Genomic DNA, 23,100 nt, shown 5'->3' on the forward strand with positions numbered 1-23,100 from the left:
GCCACCCTAATCCACAGGACAGTCACCAGGTAAATGAACCTGGACCAGTAGCTTACATCAACGCATAAACTGTAACGGCAGGGCATTGCTGGACTGACCTTATAAGAGATATTGGAACCATTTAGCAGCGCCGGAGGCGGAGGAACAACTTAATGAATAACTCTGTGCAGCAGCAGCACTGCACGTTTCACAAAAAGCAGGCCAAGCAGGTGGGCAGCCCCAGGATTGCCCACGACCACCGAGCTGCCCATTGTCTAATGGCCGGTGAGGGCCATTGGGTATAGTGTCGAAGTGATATGATGTCCCAGCAATAGCCAGGCCCTGCTGATGAAATTCCTTTTAAGGTGAACAGGTAAAAACTGCCGACAGTGTCAAAAGGTTGACCGGAAATTAGTTGATATTTTTGGAGTCAAATCTTGTCTGCTTGGTAATATGGAACTAACATAACTACAAATGTATTTGCTCATCCCACTTTGGGCAAGGGGGCTCACTGCACTCACCACAGGTTACTATACTCCGCGTTTATAGTACATCATGTAAATGTTGGGAAAATATTAAAATAAACGTGTTGGCCATTTGCGAGTCAACTATTGTCATGTAAACCCTTTGAACCTTCAACCAATGGATTGTCTTATGTAGACACTGTTGATCTATCCAACAACAAGGTGAGCGATAATGTGATCCTGTGGCGCTGTGAAAAAAGACAATTTATAGTGTCCAGAAAGTTATAAATACATCCCTTTGCAGGTTTTTGGAGAAAATCCTTCAAGTGTTAACCTTTGTTTCCTCCCATGTCTTGGTAAAGGTAACATGACCAAAACACATTGACAGAATTCTGGGAGAGTAAGCAGCCAAATATTTTCTATTTATTGGTATTTTTAAGTGTTTGTATCCTTTTTCAATGCACTATTGTACTCACTTGATCATTCTGGGCTTTGTACTTTGTTTTTATGGTCCCCCAGATGTTTTTTTGTCTGTACCTATGAACTGTTTTTACTGATTAAAAATTTTGGAAAGAGATTCTTTGGAATAGACGTTCTTTGGGGATAACCATCATTGGCAACTATAGTGCATCTAACAAAAACAGATATTCCTGGCAACACACCATTTACTGTGAGTAATGGTATGCACCACTCTTCATACGATTTAAAAGAAACTGCTATGTGTGTTTATTAAGTGAGGTACGTAATGTTTTGGAGGGTGCCCCTATAAATCACAGGGTGGTGGTATACTTCGCCCCTCGTGTGGCAATTGTGTAGCAACATCAAACAGCGTGATTTTTTTTATAAACAACGGTTACTTTTTGTATCCCCTATCTCTTCCTTTTTATATATCTATCTGAGCACCTATTAAATCTCACCCTATATATTGTCTTTTTTCACAGCGCCACAGGATCACATTATCGCTCACCTTCTGGTCATTAAATTAGCATTTTAGCCAAATGGCAGAACAACTGGTTAAAATGTACCAGAGATGCAAGGATGCAACTTTAACAACAGTGGCAACGTATTGCTTCATATAGATTTGGACTCACATCAAATTAACCATTGCAGCTCTGGTGCATCGTATTGACACATTCCAGCTAAAATGATGCTTACCGCAAGTTAAGTAGCATGGGACTTGACGGGCCGAGAATGGCGGTTTCTGCTTTGGTGTATGAGAACATCAGTCAAAGGAAACTTCTAATACTAGGTAAATGCATTTTTCAAATATTTTTCTACTGACAAGTCTGATTAAAAACTGTAGCTGAATTTGTTGTAGGAAGAGAAAAAAAAATGAGACTTTAACCAGTCTTCTGAGCGGGGAGCGACTATTGTAACACCCCATCAGGAGAAGTGCCTCCACCATTTACAATTCCCAGCTCACTTGTGTATGCTGACATCACACACCACAATATTCCAGTGTGTGATCAGATTCCGTATTTTTTCCTGGTTATCGAGCTCATGGAAAGCTGTTGTTCTAGATTACCAGCCATTTCAGCTTCCAAAAGGCTACCCTGCAGTGCCTTCCAAAGACTTGCAGACAAAAGCGTGATGTGCATTGATCTCTCTTTATGCAGCCAGTTTAACACACAGGCCAACCCTAGAATGACAAGAGTGGTAGTGTTCTAAAAAGAATGAAGCATGACGGGATTGACAACCTCTTTTGTGACTGATACAGTGCTCCCCATTTATAATAACATTCATTAACCATTAGGTGTATCCCCTGCAAAAGCATTAATTACATTATACGTCACCCTCGATACACTGTTAGTTTTGGCCTGTGTTTCAAGTTGGGGGTTTAAATAAAGTGCAGCCTGGTATATTGTACATACGTCAGAACATATTTCTGTGTGAGGACACCAGTGTGGATGTGTCACAATATCTGTGGAAAGGTCACACAAAAAGAAATGAATAAGACATTTTATTGTAAAGTGTAACAATTAGAAGCATTATCTTTTCTTTTACATTATATCTATATAGCAGCATTTCTATGCGTGTATATTCAGCATATATGTTACAAGAATATCAAAATGTATGTATATATGTACACACAGACATATACACATGCAAACTAGCAACCATAGCTGTCTACCCTCCTGCATTCTGCAGGAGACTCCGTGAAATAGCAGCAATCTTCCTCTCTCCCTGATTAGTCTAGCAATCTCCTTCATTTCACCTACGTAGCCCACATTACACTGTTACATTTTCATTGAATCATCAGTACCATTTCCTAGCACTTTAGCAAGTACAGATGCAGCGCTGCTCACTAAACTGGCAGTAGACGGGGGCATGCGCGCGCGCGCACAAGATGCTCGCACGCCCCGTTCCGACGGAGCTCGCCTCCACCTCCCCGTTGGTCCCTGCACCCCCCACCACCACCTCCCCACCCTGAAGTGGAGACTGGCAGGGTTGGATGGATCGCCACTCCGCCAGCGGGGGCATTCTGGCGAGCCCTGAAGCTGCATGAGGCGCTCCATCTGTATAGTAGCTCTTACTAACTACTTTGGGGGATCATCTACATTTGGATATAAGTCATTAAAAAGATTCCTCTCAGATATAGCAGAACACACCCGCGCTTCTAGGTGCCACGTTCACAAACTCTCTATACATGGAACTAGACACGCCCTTTGGGAGGAGCATGACACGCCCCCTCAATGGGGCGCTGTGCAAAATTCTACTGCCAACAATATTTTCCCTGAAACTAGTTTTTAAAAGTAGACAAGTATGCTAGCAACCCGTCCAAGCTTCACATTGGGAGACATTTTTAACTTTCATGTACTAGAAGCTATATCCACTTTCCATTTCGTTTCTCAAAAAGCGACACAGCCCCATGTATACTCACACTGGCTGGCCACACATGATTGTTCCTGTGCTGAAACTGACAATTTTTCTTTGACTTGCTTGACTAAATTCACCCCTGTCAGCTCCCTTCGCTCATAGATAAACCTACATGATACTTTTGATTAGCAGCCATGAGTCTTGGGGGGGGGAGCACAGGTACTGCAGTACCACTCTTGGGCACTGTGTGCACTTTAGAGAGGTATGGATCATTGGGTCGTTGAAATGAAGGTCGACATGCATTGTGTCGACCACTTAAGGGCTTAGGTAGACACATGGAAAAGGTCGACCTGGCTAAGGTCGACGGGGTGAAAATGTCACCACAAGCATTAGGTTGACTTGAGTTTTCACTCTTTTTTGTTCCGAATGTCGACATTGTATCGGTGCGCTTGCCATGCTTCAAGAACGGTGCCTTGCTACACTTTTCTATTCTCCCTCCACGCCCTAGTGCAGGGGTCAGGAACCTTTTTGACTAAGAGAGCCATGAAAGCAAAATATTTGGAAATTTATTTCAGTGAGAGCCATATAATATATTTTAAAAGTGAATTCAACTAAATGTCAGTATAAAACGCCTCCAAACGTTTTATTTTATTGCTGGATCCGGCGTTTAAAGGTGGCATATGGGGTGGGTGGCGTCGGGCGGGTATGGTGTGGGTTTCCCGCTTACCTTCCCGGCGGTGTCGGGCTGAGGGTACTGTGCGGGGCTGCCTGGGTGTGTGGGGGTGCAACTCCCAAGATGGCGTCCGGTCTGTGGTTTGCTGCGTCTCAGCTCCGTCTCCGGGAGCAGCGCAGCGTCTGTCAGTCTGGTGTGAGGAGGCAAGAGCGGGTAGGAGTATTCTGTGTCCCCCGGTTCTCCTCTGCGGCGTCAGGTCCCGGTGCAAGGCTGGCGGGGTTAGTGGGGCCGCAGCCTCCAAGATGGCGCCCGGCGTTTGGTCGGTCACAAATTTAGGCCGCGGCTTCAGGGTATGAGCTAGGCCGCAACCTGCAGAGGCCTCCGAGCGGCCTCCCGGCTCCGCAGCACACAGCTCAGGTTAGTGGGGTGTAAGGGCAGGGTAGTTTGGAGTGGGGGTGCCTCCAGAATTCGTTGTTATAGCCGTTAAGGGGGATCAGCAGCAGGAGCTCAGCAAATACACGTCCTGCTGCTTCCCCAGTCAGGTCACGCCCCTCGAGAATATTTTGTTTTATCTGCGAGCCATATGCAATCATCAAAAGAGCCACACCTGGCTCGCGAGCCATTGGTTCCCGACCCCTGCCCTAGTGGATGGCAAGGCATGAAACACCGACTGTCGGCACATGTCGGCTTAAAAAAAAAAAGTGATAAACTCATGTCAACCTTTGACTGTCGACCTTTCCATTGAGGACCTAATGTGTGTGTTGACCTTCTGACCCTGTCGACCTTAGCCATGTCAAAATTTTTCATGTGCCATGAAATGCATGTCGATCTTAATAGTGTCTGACGACCGTGTACCCTTTAGAGCTCTTCCATTCTTCTATCACTGAAATTGTTACTTACTAAAATAGTCACTGCTCAGCCATTTTGTGATGGATGAATGTTTCCTACACATAAACCTTTCTTCAACAAATGCTCTACAAAATGGTGAAAACCACCTCAAACTCTGTCCAGAGATTAGCCCCAACAGACAGACAGACCCATAAGGATGTACGGTACTCTTTACCTAGAACGGCGCCCGCGATTGTAATCGCGGGCGTCGGGGGTAAAAAATCGCGGGTACATAAAAAACGGGTGTGACGCGATGCCCGCGATTTTCCCATAGGGATCAATGTTAAAACGGTGCTTGGACGCGATTTGACTGTTAAATGCCTCAATGCCCGCGATTTGGCCATAGGAAACAATGTTAAATGGGCCACAGAGCCCTAATAGTGCCCTTGAACTCTGAAATGGCCCCCACAATTGTTAACGCCACCCCACGATCAACGTCAACCCGAAGCGTGGCGAACGCAGCGAGCCCGCGAGGGGCGGCGGTACGCGTCCTCCGACCTTTTCATACCCCCACTATCCACGTCGGCGTGGAGTTGAGAATAGAATAGTGTGGCGAGCGCAGCGAGCCACCGAGCCCCGCGAGGGGACGCGGATACCTTCACAGGTAAACGCGTCCCTTCGCGGGCTTCACAGGTGTCCGCGTCGCCACGGACACCTGTGAAGCCCGCGAGGGGACGCGTATAACTGTGAAGGTATCCGCGTCCGCTCGCCGCGCTTCGGGCTCGGTGGCTCGCTGCGCTCGCCACACTATTCTATTCTCAACTCCACGCCGACGTGGATAGTGGGGGTATGAAAAGGTCGGAGGACGCGTACCGCTGCACTCGCCACGCTTCGGGTTGACGTTGATCGTGGGGTGGCGTCAACAATTGTGGGGGCCATTTCAGACTTCACGGTGAATATTTGGGCTCTGTGGCCCATTTAACATTGTTTCCTATGTAAAAATCGCGGGCATTGAGGCATTGAACACTAAAATCGCGTCCAATCTCATTTTTAACATTGGTCCCTATGGGAAATCGCGGCCATCGCATCGCACCCGATTTTTAGTGCATTCGATGGTCGCCGTTCTAGGTAAAGAGTACCGGATGTACTCCTGCAGGGTAATAGCCAACTTCTTTCATTTTTGTAATGGAGCAACACTGCTCTTCACTATGCCACAAATCCCCATACTACTATGCCAAGAAACATGGGGAGAATTAAATGGAAGGAAATGTATTCGAACATTGCTATTTTGAGACTCACAAATACCTTTCCCACCATAGTCTCTATACTTATAGGGAAGCATTGTTTATTATTAGAAATGTACAGTTCTTTTATATGGCTCCGCCAGCTGATTCTAATGGGAAATGTATCCAAACATGTATAATATATCAGACAACTACATGCAAGGTTAGACATGTCCTTATGTATCACCAGAAAGCAGAAAGGGCCTTACAAGATTCATTAAAGGTACATTTTAATGGAAACCTCTTCTGAAAGGAGTGCAGACGTACAGGTATTCTCATGTCACTGATTACACACAAACATCATGAATAAATAAAAAGTGAGGAATAATTATTTTCATACCGTAAAGGCCCATACACATTGGGTGACTGAGCTGAAAGCAGCTCAGTTTTGTAGTTTGAGCTGCTTTCAGCTTAATATTGGCCCATACACACCGGGCGACTGAGCTGAAAGCCACTCAAAACAGCCTGTTTGAGCGTCTTTCAGCTCAATGCCGTCCAGTGTGTATGCCCCGGCGATAAGCGCTGCTGTGCGCTCCCGCATCATCGCGATTGCCCAGTGTGTATGCATGGAGCGTTTTTCAGCCCAGCGATTGTTGCGATCCTCGCTGTGCATACATGCTGGGCAAAATCGCCCGATGTGTATGGACCTTAACTCTTCTGTTGTATTGAAGTCTGTGGAGGATACTGAAGCAGATCAGACTATATACATATAGTATTAATCATATTTTGTGGATTATTTGGTACTTCTTTACTTTCACGGCGCCAGCATGGCGCCGCGCGTACTTCCGGGTTACGCTCGCCACTAATTAAGTTAAATAAACGGAGTTAACGCCATGCCAACATGGATAGTTCATACCTTCACTATCCATGTTGGCATGGAGTTGATTTTAATTAGCGTGGCGAGCGTAGCGAGCCACCGAGCCCGCAGCGTGGGCGAGCGAAGCGAGCCCCGCAAGGGGACTCTGACGCGCGGCGCCATGCTGGCGCCGTGAAAGTAAAGAAGTACCGATTATTTAGATCCACTTTAAAGAAAAAAGATACAGGACTGCAAACGGGGTTTTTAGACGAAAGCTATACTGTACAAATATTTCATTTATAGTACACATGCCAGCTATAGATGCAGAGGGTGAATCAGAGGCTCATATCAGGTTTATTTATCTGGAAAGTACATATAAGACCAAACCAACCATACGCATCAATCTATGCATTGACCCCACCTGAGCGGAGGATCAGCCAGTATTGTCAATGGGGGAAAGTCTGTCTTTTCTGATCCATTGAACGCCTTCAAAGGATGTCATAAAAATCTATGACTGTTAGTGTACAGTCCTGGAAGCCTCTGAATAATACCTGCATGGGACAATGACCTGGATGCCTTGAAAAATGGCTGCATGTAGTGGCGCTTTAAGAGAGGTAGAGGCCCCTGTGCAGCCTCCTCCGTTCAGGGCCCCACCTCTCTACTTGCTCCTGAAGAAGCTGGGTGTTTGACCCAGAGAAACGCGTTGAGCCCTTTAACACTTGACAATACCCACACTGCATCACTCCATCGGACCTAATCTATACCACAGCGGACCAACGCCCTGTGCAATTTGCACCACCCCATCCGGACTCATCATCCGAGGCAGCGACCAGGAAAATTCAATCATCCTCCAGGTTTACCATCTTTCCCACCAGAGGAACCTAATTCCACCATTGGACTCTGTGTTTTGGGACTGTCTTTGGCCACCTGGCCACTTGCTGCTTTATGGGACTACCATCTGCGACATCCATGTGGTAATATATATTCAATGCCCGTTTAATTATACCAATTGTGATGCATATGGAATATCCTATTGTGCTATTGTCATTTTTATTGTAACCCCCTGTTTTATACCAAAAGCATACCTAAATTATTAATGGTACAGCTATTTTAGCATGTTTTATTGATAAATAAATTCTGTAAAGGATACCGTTCTATATATCATTATTTTTTAGTTTTCAGCCAGCGCTGGTACATTTTTCTTTTCCCTCTTTACCCACCACGAGACCTGACAAGTCTCAGTACCAGCTGCAGTTAGTAGCGCACTGATCACACAACCGTTGCATCTCTTCTGGCTGCAGCTCCCCAGCGCAGTAGAGTCTGAGCACTATATCGCTCAGACTCTACTGCTCAAGCACAACCCTCTGGAAAAAAAATGGCGCAGCGGCCATTTTTTGAGCCGATTCTGGCAGCACTGCTGACTTCAACGCAGGACTCCGGATAGGGAAGTATTAAAAATGGGTGCAGTGTGTGCCCCCCTCGGACTCAAGGGCCCATGTGCACTGTGCACATTGCATCCATTATATATACACCACTGGCTGCATGGGACAATGGTCCAGATTCCGACTTACAGTATACACTAACCCAATGGTTATTGGGCAGCTCGGACGGTGTAATGGTTAGTATGACTGCATCCCAGCACTGAGGTCATGGGTTAAATTCCCACCATGGCCCTGACTGTGCGGAGTTTGTAGATTCTCTGAGTGACTGCGTGGGTTTCCGCCGAGTACTCCAGTTTCCTCCCACAGTCCCAAAAGTAAACAAAACGAATCCTAGAATGTCTGTGTGTGCGTGTACAAATGGTAGGGAATATAGATTGTAAGCTCCACTGGTGCAGGGTCTGTTCAAATATTCTCTAAAGCGCTGCGGAATATGTGTGCACTTTATAAATAACTGGTATTAATAATATTAATAAGTCCGAAGGTGAGCACACCGCACATATGCAGAAGTTTTCTGTGAAGGCTATTTAGATGACCAATAGCGTCACAAAGTGATCTGATGGTGCATCATCAAAATTACCAGTGGATCATGGAGGCCGGCAGGAGGCATTATTTACACCAGTTGCCTCCTGTTGCATTAGCATATTAGTTGGACTGTATTCCACAGCAGCTTCCCTGCAGCTGTGTACAACTCTCCCTCAATGACCAAGAAAATGTAATCTTCAGCCAAAAAGCTTCAGGCGCTTGAAAGTTTACTGGGTGTGTAGATATTGTGGAGGCACCAGTTGGCGCGACCAGACAGCAAAGTGTCCATTGGAAATTTTTTAATCCTCCTTAATCCGAAATCACCTTGAAACATCATTTTTATTACACATTTCTTTAAATTCTCTATTATTACTTTACGACTTCGTTACATCATTCAGAAACTTCCATAGTTTAAACCCCTCGTGTTTTTGAACTGCTAAGGATGCATCATTTATTTTCCTGACAGTTTAATTGATGTCGTCACATAATCTTTTGTAGACATGCAGACACAATCTGAATATACGCCGGTGAACATAGTGAATACTATCTAATCTACCACTAAATCAAAGTACAGTACATCTGTCACAGTATTTAAATTATGGTTAAAGGCAATACCCCTAGGAAATATCTCCAGCTAATATGATTTGTTGGAAATCACTGTCATATACTGTAGATATTTGAATAATTCCAATCTAAAGCTAGCACAGACTACCATCTCCTCTGCAGTACTATCAGGCAACTGTTTGCATAATATATTTGTACTCTACACAGCTGTGTCATAGAGGAGTCTGCTTGAGACCTGAAGTGTTCAAATAGAACTTAAAAGGCAGAAGAAAATGTTTAAGTGCAAATATCAACTGGGGCAAATGAGACGCTCCTTATCGTAAATAAATTAATACACCTGAAATGCATTCAAAGAATAGAACAGTGGGGCCAATTCAGAGATTTTGCAGCTGCTGTGCAAAAATATGGTAATGCCACAGGAGGCTGCACCTGAAAGCAAAGCACGCCCACTGCCGGCATTGCAGATCTGAGCACTGCATCTGATTGGATGAACATTGCAATCATCCATCACAGCATATTCTATCCAAAGGCTACTCGGAATGGCCACATCACCAGCACTACTGAGGCCAGTAAAGCTGCATCAAAATATGCAGACAATGTCCTTGGCAAGTCTCAAAAATGGAGCCAACACGTCCACATTTTTACGAACACTCACTGTTGCCGCCCAGCACATGCCAGCAGCCCGGTAATTAGGGCGCAGTTTAGGAGGCTGAGCGAGATCTGCGCAGATCTTACATCAACGCAGATGTACATAAACCCCAGTGTTTGCAATACATATATAGTAGTACATAATCTTTAATGCATTTACACTGGCTACATAGAGTAAAGGAAGAGCTGGGTCTTTTAGCCTATCGGATGTACAATATGAGCCCAGAATTGAATAATATTGTTAACTCCTTGTGTGTTACACATTCTACTATGTCCAGTAAAGCACAGATTCCTATGCAGAGGGGAAATTGGGTAGATGCAACCATACTGTATGGTACTCTTTACCTAGAACGGCGTCGGGGGTAAAAAATCGCGGCCATCGCGGGCAAATCGCGGGTACATAAAAACCGGGTGCGACGCAATGCCCGCGATTTTCCCATAGGGAACAATGTTAAAACGGTGATTGACCGAGATTTTACTGTTAAATGCCTCAATGCCCGCGATTTGGCCATAGGAAACAATGTTAAATGGGCCACAGAGCCCTAATAGTGCCCTTTAACTCTGAAATGGCCCCCACAATTGTTAACGCGACCCCACGATCAACGTCAACCCGAAGCGTGGCGAGCGCAGCGAGCCCGCGAGGGGCGGCGGTACGCGTCCTCCGACCTTTTCATGCCCCACTATCCACGTCGGCGTGGAGTTGAGAATAGAATAGTGTGGCGAGCGCAGCGAGCCACCGAGGCCCGAAGCGTGGCGAGCGCAGCAAGCCCCGCGAGGGGACGCGGATACCTTCACAGGTAAACGCGTCCCTTCGCGGGCTTCACAGGTGTCCGCGTCGCCACGGACACCTGTGAAGCCCGCGAGGGGACGCGTATAACTGTGAAGGTATCCATGAAAAGGTCGGAGGACGCGTACCGCCGCCCCTCGCGGGCTCGCTGCGCTCGCCACGCTTCGGGTTGACGTTGATCGTGGGGTGGCGTTAACAATTGTGGGGGCCATTTCAGAGTTCACGGTGACTATTTGGGCTCTGTGGCCCATTTAACATTGTTTCATATGTAAAAATCGCGGGCATTGAGGCATTGAACACTAAAATCGGGTCCAATCTCATTTTTAACATTGGTCCCTATGGGAAATCGCGGCCATCGCGGGCATCGCATCGCACCCGATTTTTAGTGCATTCGATGGTCACGATGGGCGCCGTTCTAGGTAAAGAGTACCTACTGTATATCTACACACAGGTCCATCCATCCATCCACTGTTCAGAGAAAATATGATGCTTTGGAAATAAGGTGCAAATCAGCAGCATAATTCCTACAGTAGCACAGAGTGGGCGGGGTATGGAGCAGGAGGCTGTGATTGGTCAGGTACTCCATGAATAAAAACAAAGTAGACTACAAGCTCAGTAATGAAGATCTTACCTTGGGTTTGTGGAATATAGGGGCCCAAAAGCTTTGCCCTTTTCTTCTCATAGCCCTTCTGAGTAATATCTCCTGTAACCAGAACAGAAGAAAGGTACGTGTTACTTACACCACTTTAAAAAAACACATGATACACTTCCTAAAAACAGCAGTAATACTAATGTAAGCAATAATGTAACAAGAATGTTTTGGTATAAATGTTTATAATTGCAACCTCATAATCTGTTAATACATGGCTAAGTAAGCAGTACATTTACTAAAGGTCAATTTTATTAAATAAATCTATGTTGTGTTTCAGGGGCTGAATTGGGGTTAAATCGCATTTACTATAATTTGAAGTATCAATAAGAAAAAACAACAACAATTAAAATCGATCTTTATTAAGTTTACTCTAAGGGGGGGGGGGGGAGTTACTAAGATGGGAGTTCTATTTCACATGGGATGTTGTTATGGACAACCAATATACTATTATCTTCTAGACGGTGCTAAATAAATAAGTAGATTCTGATTAATTGCCACATTCCATGTGATATAGAACTCCCATCTCTGTAAATTTCCCCCTAGGAGTCTGACTCATTCCAACCAACCCCAATAAAAACTCAATGAAAGATATTGGTTAGACTGGATATTGGTTATCAATGAACCCTGTTCTTCTCTAAAAGACATAAAGGAGTATTCAACCTTGGCCGAGTTTTTCACCAAGTAAAAAAAAAACATAAGAGATTTGCCTATCAGTATTCAATCAGGGGCAATTTTGCTGATTTACACAGTTTTCGCCAACGCTAGATTTTTCCCCCGGAACGGAGATTGAATAGGGTAAATCGAATTGCCAATTTTTATCTAACAAAACTGATGCCTGTGATTGAATAATCAGTTTTTGAACAAATGTTGGATAAAAGTGCTGCATAGGCTTTTATTGTGTAACTAGAATTCTGCTTAGAATAACAGTGACGTGACTATATTGTCCTTTATGTGATCTTTCGCAGTAAATGACCAAGCTATTAGTAACTTTGTTCTGCAGTATTTCCTGTTTCCTGCACTTTTTATCACAGAATAACACAGATAAGTGGGAGGAATATGATAACATTATAGTAACAAGTCAGCTCAGCTTTCACTTCCTCAGCATTACTATGTGACTAATCTATAGCACACAGGGATGAGCAATGTATTTATGCTGTATAGATACGTCAGTGTATGGTCAGTCTGTGGAACACCAGACAAGTGTGCACTAGATATGACCTTGGGGTTGATTCTGGATCACTCTGTGTGATCCGAATTTCTGTGCATTTGCGAACCCTGACTGCAAACGGCCGAAACAAGCATCTCATTCACCAGACCGTTTGCAGCAGTGAGGGGAGGGGGGTGGAGGCGGTGCTGGGCCATGAGAATCACCCAGCGTTTTATGGTCATTCCCATGAAGATTGGGTGTTCCCATTGGTAGGGGGCAGGTGGCTGACTTCACATGACACAATGTTTTCAGTGTTTATATGTTATTTCTAAAAACTTGGAACAAAACACTTTCAAAACGAATTTTCTATCAATAAAACACCCAACATACATGTTCCAAATCATTTCACCTGCGCTTCTGCTTTTTAGAGAAAATGACACAAGAGGATACTATATTAGCTATATGTACTTCTCATAGCACTACAGCTGAGCACACATTGGGTGCCAAGGGAGAACCATATAGTAGATGCAGTCGCGGATGATATTGGGCCTGATTCTGGTTGACCCGGTCCCAGAGTGTCCCCTGAGCCCCAGAGTGCCCACCGTGCTGAACCCCCCCCCCCCATATCCCCTTGCAACCATGTGAGGGGATGTGTTATGAAACACACCCCCTCGCAGGTCTTGCAGCAGGAGAAATCATTCAATGGTGAGCGACCATGGATGGATTTCTCTTGGCCTCACAAGTATACTGTAATGCTGTGTACACGCGGTGAGATTCCCTTGCTATTCCACTAGATGCGACTGCTATACAATTGTTGCTAACACATGTGCTATTTACATACAATTCACACAATCAGCTTTAGATTTGCACTATATAGTCATTGCTGCTCTGTCTATCTGGGTTTCCATTTGTGCTGTCACGGGAGCGCGCATCGGGATCGCAAGGTAAAAATCTGTGCGATCTGCATACGATCAGCTTACGATTTTGACTATAAAGTCAAAAATCTAATGTCAAATCTCACCGGGCCGGACCCTAGAGATTGAACCTCCTGCACACAGTATCCATCGGATCAGCAGCACATCATGGGTGCTTTTTAGCACCTATGATGTATTTGGTCCGATTCCATAGGTGTGTGCCAGCGGTGAAGGAATGTTGTCGATCCACAAGGTTTTTTCCGATGCTGGATTTTTTCCCCCCAGGCGAAATATCAGCACAGAGACTGAATAGGGCGAGCAGAATTTGCCCAAAATGCAGGTGAGAATTGATGATGTTTTGCCAGGTGAAAAATTTGCCAGGGATTGCAAACTCCTCTTTCATCCTAAAATAAAAAAAAATGAAAATCCAGCAAGGATCTGCCTTAGAGACAGAATAATCTGTTGTCATAAAAACACAGAACCAGACTGAAAGCAGCACAAGTGTGGGAAGGCGACACACAACCATGAGTCACCGCAATAGCAGCAGAAACTAGCTCCGGGAGTCTAAATAATGAGGCACAAGCTGTTTCTGAGCAAGGGCTGCAAAACGTTACTCACTGACCAACCACGTATTTGGCAATGTCATCTATAAAGGTTTCTCCCTTAGCACAAAGGCCTACAGAACCACAAAGCATCCTCCTTATCACACAGAGCATGCACCATTCCAAACCACAGAGCCTATATCCAGGAAAACACTATGGAATGCAATGGACACTTTGGCCCCCTCTTGCACTCATTACAGCTGTAGGAGGCATATGAATGCCACAAACCCTCCAGAAGGTTCAGGACCCTGGCACACTTTTTTGGTTTAAAGCACCAATTTGTGTAGATACAGGCCACACATATACTCAATAAAGTATGATTTCTCCTTCAGCATCATTAGCCCACTAGTTAGGTTTGAATTCAGCAATCAACCAAGTTTATGAAATATTGGTAAACGAAAAGGGTGTAATACCAGCGCTGATTCTCGGGCACCAAACCAATAAGCAGCAGCTGGCATTCTAAGGGATAAATTGAGTAACGCTTCTAAAAATGAAAAAGTTGATGTTGCCCTTAGCAACAAGATTGTGCGGAGTATGCAATATCCCGCCGTTATTTCCTGGAGGAAATAGCGGCGGGGCCCTATTCAATGCTGTCTTTAGCGACAGCATTGAACAGGGTTCACGGCAGAACGATCCCGATTTTAGAAGATTCTGCCGATAACGGCCACGGATTGCAGCATTCCCAGCCGCAGATCGACAATCCATGGCCGTTTTCGTGGCCCCCTTTGCACCGAACGGCAGGGAGGACATTGAATCCTGCCTGCCTGCCGGCTGTCCGGAGGGATCGACAGTCGTGATCCTGGATTGCATCAGGTCTATCATTTCCTAGGATGTAATAGTGAAATGATAGACACGGTCAGGTTAGTGGCTGAAACTTTATTTTCAGAAGCTTTAGTAAATTTACAGCTAAATATCCAGTCTCAAAGGAAATGGAATGCGGTCGTCAGATCGACAATAAATAGAGGGACAGTCATTAGGTCTTTACTATCCAAGTGAACACAGGGAGAATATAATAGTATCCAAAGCATGGTGAGCAAAGCAAGCCATAAGAGGGGACCAGTAAACTTATAGTGTCCATGTATGTCAACATAGAAAAAATACCAACGGTGTCCATGTCGACATATTGCCCATGTCAACCTTTTTAATGTGGCCTGTCGAAAGAATTACTATTGACCTTCTTATAGATGACCCTATGACCCATACCTTGTTCAAAAAAGGGGCGGGGTATCTTATGCTCACATGTAGCATTGAAAATAATATTGTATCTCTATATGTATGAAGATAGGGTAAGGAGTATGTCATGTATTACATGTCAGTATAGAAGTGGAAGAATAAGGGACAATGGGGTAGATGTATGAAAGATTGTTATGGGGGAGAAGGGGTATCAGCGCACGTTATGTGCACCGATACCGCTTCTCCCCCATGTATGAAGGAGCCTGCGTGCGGTAAATGACAGGGCTGCTATGCACCCCTGACCATATCGGCGCTGCTATCTAAATGATAGCAGACCGAATGTATGACCAGTCAGCATCGCTTTTGGCTTCGCCAGCAGCAGTGTAAGTAGCGAGATCCGGCGCATCCTCAGTCCAGACGGCTGGGGGAAGGAGACATTGCATCAGTGTAAACTGATGCACTATCTCCAGGAGGGGACATTGCCAGAGGGGGGAGTTAGCGTAGTCACTCCCCACCAAAATGTAATGCTGGGTACACACCAGGACGGCTAGGGCCCAATCCCCTCAATCTAGATCCAATTCCGACCAATTGGATGTAGATTGTGTGCTGATTGGGCCCTTTTCTGTCCTGGTGTGGACCGATACCGATCCGATGCGCGGTCCCGCGGGTCGGTCGGTCGTTATTGAGATCCTACCTGCTGCAGGTAGGATCTCAATGACGACCATACAGCCGGGTGCGGGTCGCCATTGGATCGGACCCGCTCACGGTGCACATCGTGAGCGGGTCGTGCCCCCCCGCGTCACTGTGAGCGGGTGTGACGAGACACTGATGACCCGCTCACGATGTGCATCGTGAGCGGGTCGCCCTGGTGTGTACCCTACATAAGCTGTGCTTGTCCCTTTCACTGGCAGTAGGTGTGGCTCCCCTCTTTGAACTTTGGACTGGGCTGCAGCCATGCCCCCCTGGAGCTGCCACTGCATGGGATCTCTTACATAGATGTATATGCGTAAGAATGTGCAGTACATGTGGGCAGAAGCTGATGTTTGCCGTGTGTTGCTGATAACATGTGATCTGTTATGTGCTGAGACACCTTTTTTGGGGGCTCCCTGCACCACAGCCGGTTAGCTGCACTACTGTAATATACGCTTTGTTCTCCCGACAGAAGCAGCTTTGCCCAAGCAATAAGCCAACGGGCACAAATATTGTGGCAGCTATTAAAAACCCAAGTCTGCAGTTTCCTGTTCTATCAGGACTCATAAATAGAAAGGTCTCCCATATAAGTGAATATAAATACGGAAATCCTGTGAAAATGACTTGCAGCAAATTGCAGGGACAGGAAGTGAAAATGACAATAATGTGTTTAGAAGCTGAAGAACAGATTTCTCAGCAATTAATCATGTAGCACTTACTGTAAGTGGTTATTTGCAGGAGTGTATGAAACACAGCTATTTATTACTATGGATAGGGACAAATAGAATAATTACTGGCATGTACATCTATAGTATATTCGTTATATCATCTGAGCAAGGCAACCTGTGGCTCTATTGTGGGTTGGCCCAATACACAGGCTTGTTCTAGAGCAGACATTCGTTAGAATAGACCAGTGTGCCTTTCAAATATTAAAGGTTAGGGGAGCGATTCTCTGTTCTGTACCAGGTTTTCCATAGTTTCATAAAACATACATAAGCAGATGGCTAATTAGCGAAACTATTTGATATTAACAAGGAGATTGGAAGATCATTTTACATACTTTAATAAAATATAACCTATTGTTCTGGGGTGGTGTGATATTGTTTGTATTAAAATGAACATTGGAAAACACAGGGTAAAAAAACAAGCTTGGGACATTATTAGTATGTATTGGGGTCAAGTAAAAGAAAGAGCAAAATAAATTGGAATGCATAGATGACCAAGAAGTACATGAGTAATACTGGGGGAACCAGATGATACATGTACAATGTCTAGGTAGACAGGTCATAGGTCAACGGGTACTATAGTTTTGTAAGAAAGGTGATCACAAAAGAACTTGGGTCAACTAGCGTCGTGTCAACCTTTTATATTCATCCATCTTAACCAATACTGCCCTTTTTTACCTGCCGAAGTAATGCAAGATGGCCATATTACAGTAAGTCTACATAGACATTGCAGATCTATTACACCACACCCAATGCTGGTGAGGGGATTTAAACTCTGACTGAACTGTAAATAGCAGAGACATGATGAAGGAAGGAAAGCTGTGCACAAGATCTGGAATTCTCAAAGAAGATAATTGCAGTAATGTGGTGATGAAATACACAACCGGTGTTCTAGAAGGTTTATAGATATTTCTTTCGCTTCAGTCTGATATTCTTTAACCAACCTAAATTCAGAACAAAAAAAACAAACTATGTGATGCAGTGCTTACAGACTGTAAGTTGTTCCCAGTAACATGTTGCGCCCTTTGTCATCCAAAATAGCAAATAACACTTCAACACCTTGTCTGATCATCAACAAGTAGGTGTGCATGCTAAAACCACGCAGACTGTTCAGGCAGGAAACCTTGCGGGTCTTTGGTCACATGCCCATATACTGTAGGTGCAAGCAAAGACCAAGATCAGTTCTTACTGATGTAGCCTGTTAGGAAAGTGGCTGCATTTCGCACTTAACTGACTTTAATGGTCAAAAAGCTCTAATATGAACAATTCTCAAATTCTCAAACCTGAGCAAGGTCCTCTACCTTCATTTATACAACAATCCCACTGTCTACAATAGCACCTAACCCTTGCGTTTGGCTCTGCTGATCAGTTGGATATTATGTGGCGATTTGCTGCAAATCTATTTGTATGGCGTTCATCATCAAAAGAGTTTCCCACTGTTTGCAGTCTGTGCTTAGCCCAGTACTTATACCCCATACACACCAGCCAACCCGGCCACAGCCAATATAGTAAATCATAGCGGCCACTCGATATTGTGTGTACACACTAAACCATATTGGCTGCTGATTTCGTTCAGTGTCGTCACCAGGGTCTGGTGAACATGTAGGTCCTTTGGCTATATAGCCAAACTGACCTGCAAGTTTAGTAGACATCAATTATCGTTATTGAGGCGTGGTAGTGCGCATCGTTGATGATATTGAGTTTATCCATTAAATTATATAGTTAACGACATCCCTCAGAAAGCCCTCGCTGAGTGATATCTTTCAAATATCCTTTAGTGTGTATGGGGGCTTAGCGGTTGCAATAGAAACAGGCAGATTGGGGCAGGATCTATCTAACCTCACACAACTTCCCCATAAATGCCTGGACATGCCTGCGTCCCTGACACTCGCAGAAAACGGACAGTTCCCACCCCCAAACGCTGTATTTCTGTCAATCAGCTTGCATATGGCCAATGTTCAAATAATAAGCAGGAATATACGGCCTTGTGCACGCGTACTACGATCCGTATGCATGCAGAGTCTATTGACTATCGCCCTGCCTGCGAAATCACAGCCGAGAGATCAAGTCTGCAGAATCCCCCTATGTCTGCCGGTGGAGCAATGTTTATACACCTTGTACAACTCCTGCATGTTTTCTGCAATGTCACTATTTTCTTTGTTTGTTTATACAGTTTCTATGTACTTTGTAGGGCATTACAGACCCATTGTGGCACCATACACTGTAAAGGTTAATATTCCAAATCTAAAATAAAACCTACTAGAGAGATATTAAACTAGATGATCAATAAATATATTTAAAAAAAGTTTCTGAAGCTTAATACCTTTCCTTTTTTTTTTTTGTAGAACTTTACGGATACTTATCACCTGGAATAAAAAGATCCAATGTACCTGTCCTGCTACACAGTGACAGATCTTTGAGAAGAAATAGAATACTTCATTTTATGTATAATCCAAGTGCTAGTTAGGTAAATGTCACACTTGTCTCAGAAAGCGGCCTGCCTTGGCATCACAAAGACAGAAGGATCTCACTAACAGGCCTTCAGTGAAATTAGTTCTCCTGGGTTGTGGTTTGCTGAAAGACGTCCGGAAGGAACTTCCCACAGAGTAAAACATACCCAGCCCGCAGCTGTCCATGACTTCTGATTCCATGCGCCCAGCATCTAATTGATTTGTGTTTGCTGCAGCTCCAGGCAATGGGAACCAAAGTGCATCTCTATCATGCCTGATATTTTTCACAGGGTTATTTGGAATTACATGCTGACGTCTCAAACTATAAATCAATTACATCTAATCATATGTTTATGTTCTTTCCTTTGTCTTTAAGCAAAAAAAAAAGACTCATTGGACCGTGGTGCTGACATGGAACTATGGGATAGATGTATGCAGCAGTGATAAGGGAGGAGAAGTGATTTGGGGCAGATGTATTAAGCCTGGTGAAGAGATAAACTGGAGATAAAGTGGAAGGAGATAACGCACCAGCCAATCATCTGTGTTTAAAATATGACAGTTGGGAGTTGATTGGCTGGTGCGTTATCTCCTTCCACTTTATCTCCAGTTTATCTCTTCGCCAGGCTTAATACATCTGCCCCAAAGTGCCTGGTACAACTGGCCAATCAGCTCCTCACTGGTAAGTTACAGGCTGGGTTTAAAAAGGGACAGCTAGAAGCTGATTGGCTGGTGATAAAGTACCAGGCACTTTATCACTTCTCCCTTATCACTGCTTCATACATCTACCCCTGTATAGTGTACATAGGTTCCTGGGCATAGTGATTCCCCCATATCTTTTCATAGCAACTCAAACCCTTCTTTTTATTACCTTGGATGGTTCATTAGATCATTTATACAAGATCAATAACTGTTCCAGAAGACTGTAAATAAATATATAAAAAGAAATAAGTGGCAAAAAGAAAAAAATATATATCAGCGGAGGAAAAGAGTTGTGAAAGGCAGCCATATGGTCAATTAAAATATGCTTATTCACACTCCCCACAGGGACAGATTTTCTAGCGCTGTTCCTGCAGCAGATCAATGTTCGGGTTTCAGCTAAACATTTAGAAAACAAGCACAAAGAAAATGATCAATTCTACCTCAGATCTGACTGTGCCTTAGCTGTCTGATGAAATGACTCAAGCAGGGCCACCAACTGCATGTTGTGTCACTTTCATTATGAGCGTGCTAGGCTTACTGTACAGTGCTAGAACAGTAACTTGTGGGCCAATCAGATTAAGCAACAAGGGAAGTAAAACAAAGTATCAATGTTTAGGTCACCACAAGTCAGATATTCAGAATTTTAATCTCTTCTTATGCCCGTAAACACTATACGATATGCGGCACCGCCTATATCATTAACAATACCGGCGGTGACGAAAAAAAGAACGATCTGCGGGTTAAACATTGAACAATCGACATCGACAGACTTGACTGCATGTCCAGAGGATAGGGGTTATAGTTCACAAGCCGCGGCAACGAGCATTGTTAACAAAGTAGTGGGTACACACCGAATGATATTGTTAATGATATTTTTATTGTGCACTCCCTTAACAAAAATCGTATAGTGTGTACCCAACTTAGATCATAGAACCAATTATATTTGTAATTTTTCCAAATTTACACTAAGAAGGGCATACAACTAGGGAGGGTATTCAACAAAATTTCCACATATAAAAAAACAAGGGATTTGGGGTATTGCAAGGGGGGGCATAGGGCGCTTAACAGATTTTTTTTTTACGGGCTATTCATTTTTTTCCTGGCAAAAAGTTTTCCTTTTTCATACGCAAAATCACAAAGGTTCGCAAAAAAAACGTACCTACTGTATGTGCCATTGCACCCGCAATTGAGTAAATAAAAAATACAAGGTTATCCTGGATTTGGTTTCACCTGCCTGTTGCAGACAATACAAGAGCCCTTAAGGTGCCCAGCATTCGGTAAGAGCACACACACTCGCTGATGCCGGGTTAAACAGTGGGGAGCCAAGTGACTTGCTGCAGTCATCGGAGAGAGATAGAGGGGGAGAGGTTAAAACATTGGAGAGAGATAAAGTACCATCCATCACTTTCTGTCATACAGGCTGTAACATAACATTAGAAACTGGATGGTTTGGACTCTACCTCTCACTAAGTTTTGATAATTCTCCCACTAAGCTGGTTGCTAACTAATACGTACTCAGGTGATATTGACACCACCACTGAAAAACCCTGTGCATGTTGACCTCTTCGGTATCAACGTATTGGTTGTCTATCTAGATACTGTAGACCTTTTATCCTGAACCTATGCAGGAGACTGATGTTCTCATGAGCTGCAAGCTTTAGCCGAGTTTCATGGCATCACCAGGTGATTCTCAGGAATACCGAGAACTTGCTCCTGCCAGTACATGTGCTTTTCACACCATCATTACTAATACTAAGGAATTATAGCTGAACTATGACAATGCACTTTCTGCTGGACCTGTGGCGAAGATCTGTTACACGCTGGCGTAAAATACAAGGTTTAGCATCTTCCTAATTACAAAGTTACATTTGTTATTGTGACCAGAAACACTGCATTTGTGCTGCAAATCCTGTTGGGTTTACTTTCCATGACCTCCGCCGATGACCTCCCCAACTGCAAGTACAAGTTACATAGTTACATAGTATTTAAGGCTGAATAAAGACTAACATCCATCCAGTTCAACCTTGGTGTATTAGCTTCCTCCCTGGCTATATGTAGAGTGTACACTGTATATTCAAGGACAGACCATAATTATTGTTTGTACCCCTGGATGTTTTTAACCAATAGATGTTTATCCAACCTTATTTTAAACGTATTTATTGTGTCTTACTCATTAGTAAGCCCTCTTAGGGTCTAAGAAACTTGAATTCGTTTTTTCTTTCAAACCATGTTTTAAGATTTTTTAAGTTTCAAAAAAGTCAGTGCATTCATTTATGCACTGTATGAAATTAAAACAAAACCCTACAATATATTATGTTTGAATCAACGCCTTTTTTACAGATGGGCAGTGGTATCACTTACCCCTAACACACCTGGTGTATTGGCAGCTAAAGGAAGCATGACTTTGCAGTATGGGGGTGTGGCATCATGGGATGGATGTGGCGTCCTGACTCCTATTTCCATCACTTTGGGGGTCCAGAAGATGCGGGCTGCCCCTGGAGACTGCCATGCTGGCACTGCAGGTTTCGACACTGTGACAGGAGATAGGTGCTGCACGTAATGTTACAATGCAGCACCCAGCTCCTGTCACTGAGAAGGTGCCAACACTTTGGCGTCACCCCTCGGAGGGAGCAGCCCACAAGCCACTTGTGGGATCACTCTAGTTGTACTGCTACTGCCTTGCAGCGTTTGTTCCTGTGATAGCCACACATCATGGTAGGGCTATGCCGTGTTTAATTGAAGCCACGGCTTTCCCATAGAAGCAAATAGATCGCGATTGTGTGTGCTCACACCTGAAAATCTCAGCGAGCCGGCAGGCCGTAACAGAACATACATAAGTCATTTTATGTTCTAACCATCCAAATAGGTAATTTTAGGTCCTGTAGAAATTAAGTAAACTATTACCTGGTACAGAAAAGGAAATTAAAATAGGAGTGTAATGGTAAAGTAATAGGCTAGAACCTAAGAATCCTGCATTTTCTCATTAGCAACTGCATGTAAAATAGAAAGGAATTCAAATGTTGAGCCCCCACCCTGGCACCCGTGTGCATGTCCCGGCGGTATTCAAATATTACTGCTTCCCCCGGGGGCTAGCAAGCTAAAAAGACAAGAAATTACACCAGTTTGTGCACCAAAATGGGACTTTTCTAATCGCGCCCATTAGTTTGGTTGGGGGTTTAGGAGCTTTACGCACCTAAACCAGACCTAAGTGGGCGCGATAGACATGAAAAAATAAACATTTGAAT

At 44.2% G+C, this 23,100-nt stretch overlaps 1 protein-coding gene across 2 annotated transcripts in view; it reads right to left on the reverse strand.

Annotated features, from left to right (window-relative positions):
• The window catches only part of DIP2B (DIP2 acetate--CoA ligase B (putative)), a 206,896-nt gene that overhangs the window by 104,262 nt on the left and 79,534 nt on the right, over window positions 1–23,100 (reverse strand). For both annotated transcript variants that reach the window (XM_083169485.1, XM_083169483.1), the window contains exon 2: window positions 11,435–11,506. In XM_083169485.1, the coding sequence (XP_083025611.1) occupies window positions 11,435–11,506 (72 nt within the window). The remainder of the gene's footprint in view (window positions 1–11,434; window positions 11,507–23,100) is intronic.

Source organism: Crinia signifera, chromosome 2, assembly GCF_055691185.1.
Source record: "Crinia signifera chromosome 2, ASM5569118v1, whole genome shotgun sequence".
NCBI lineage: Eukaryota > Metazoa > Chordata > Amphibia > Anura > Myobatrachidae > Crinia > Crinia signifera.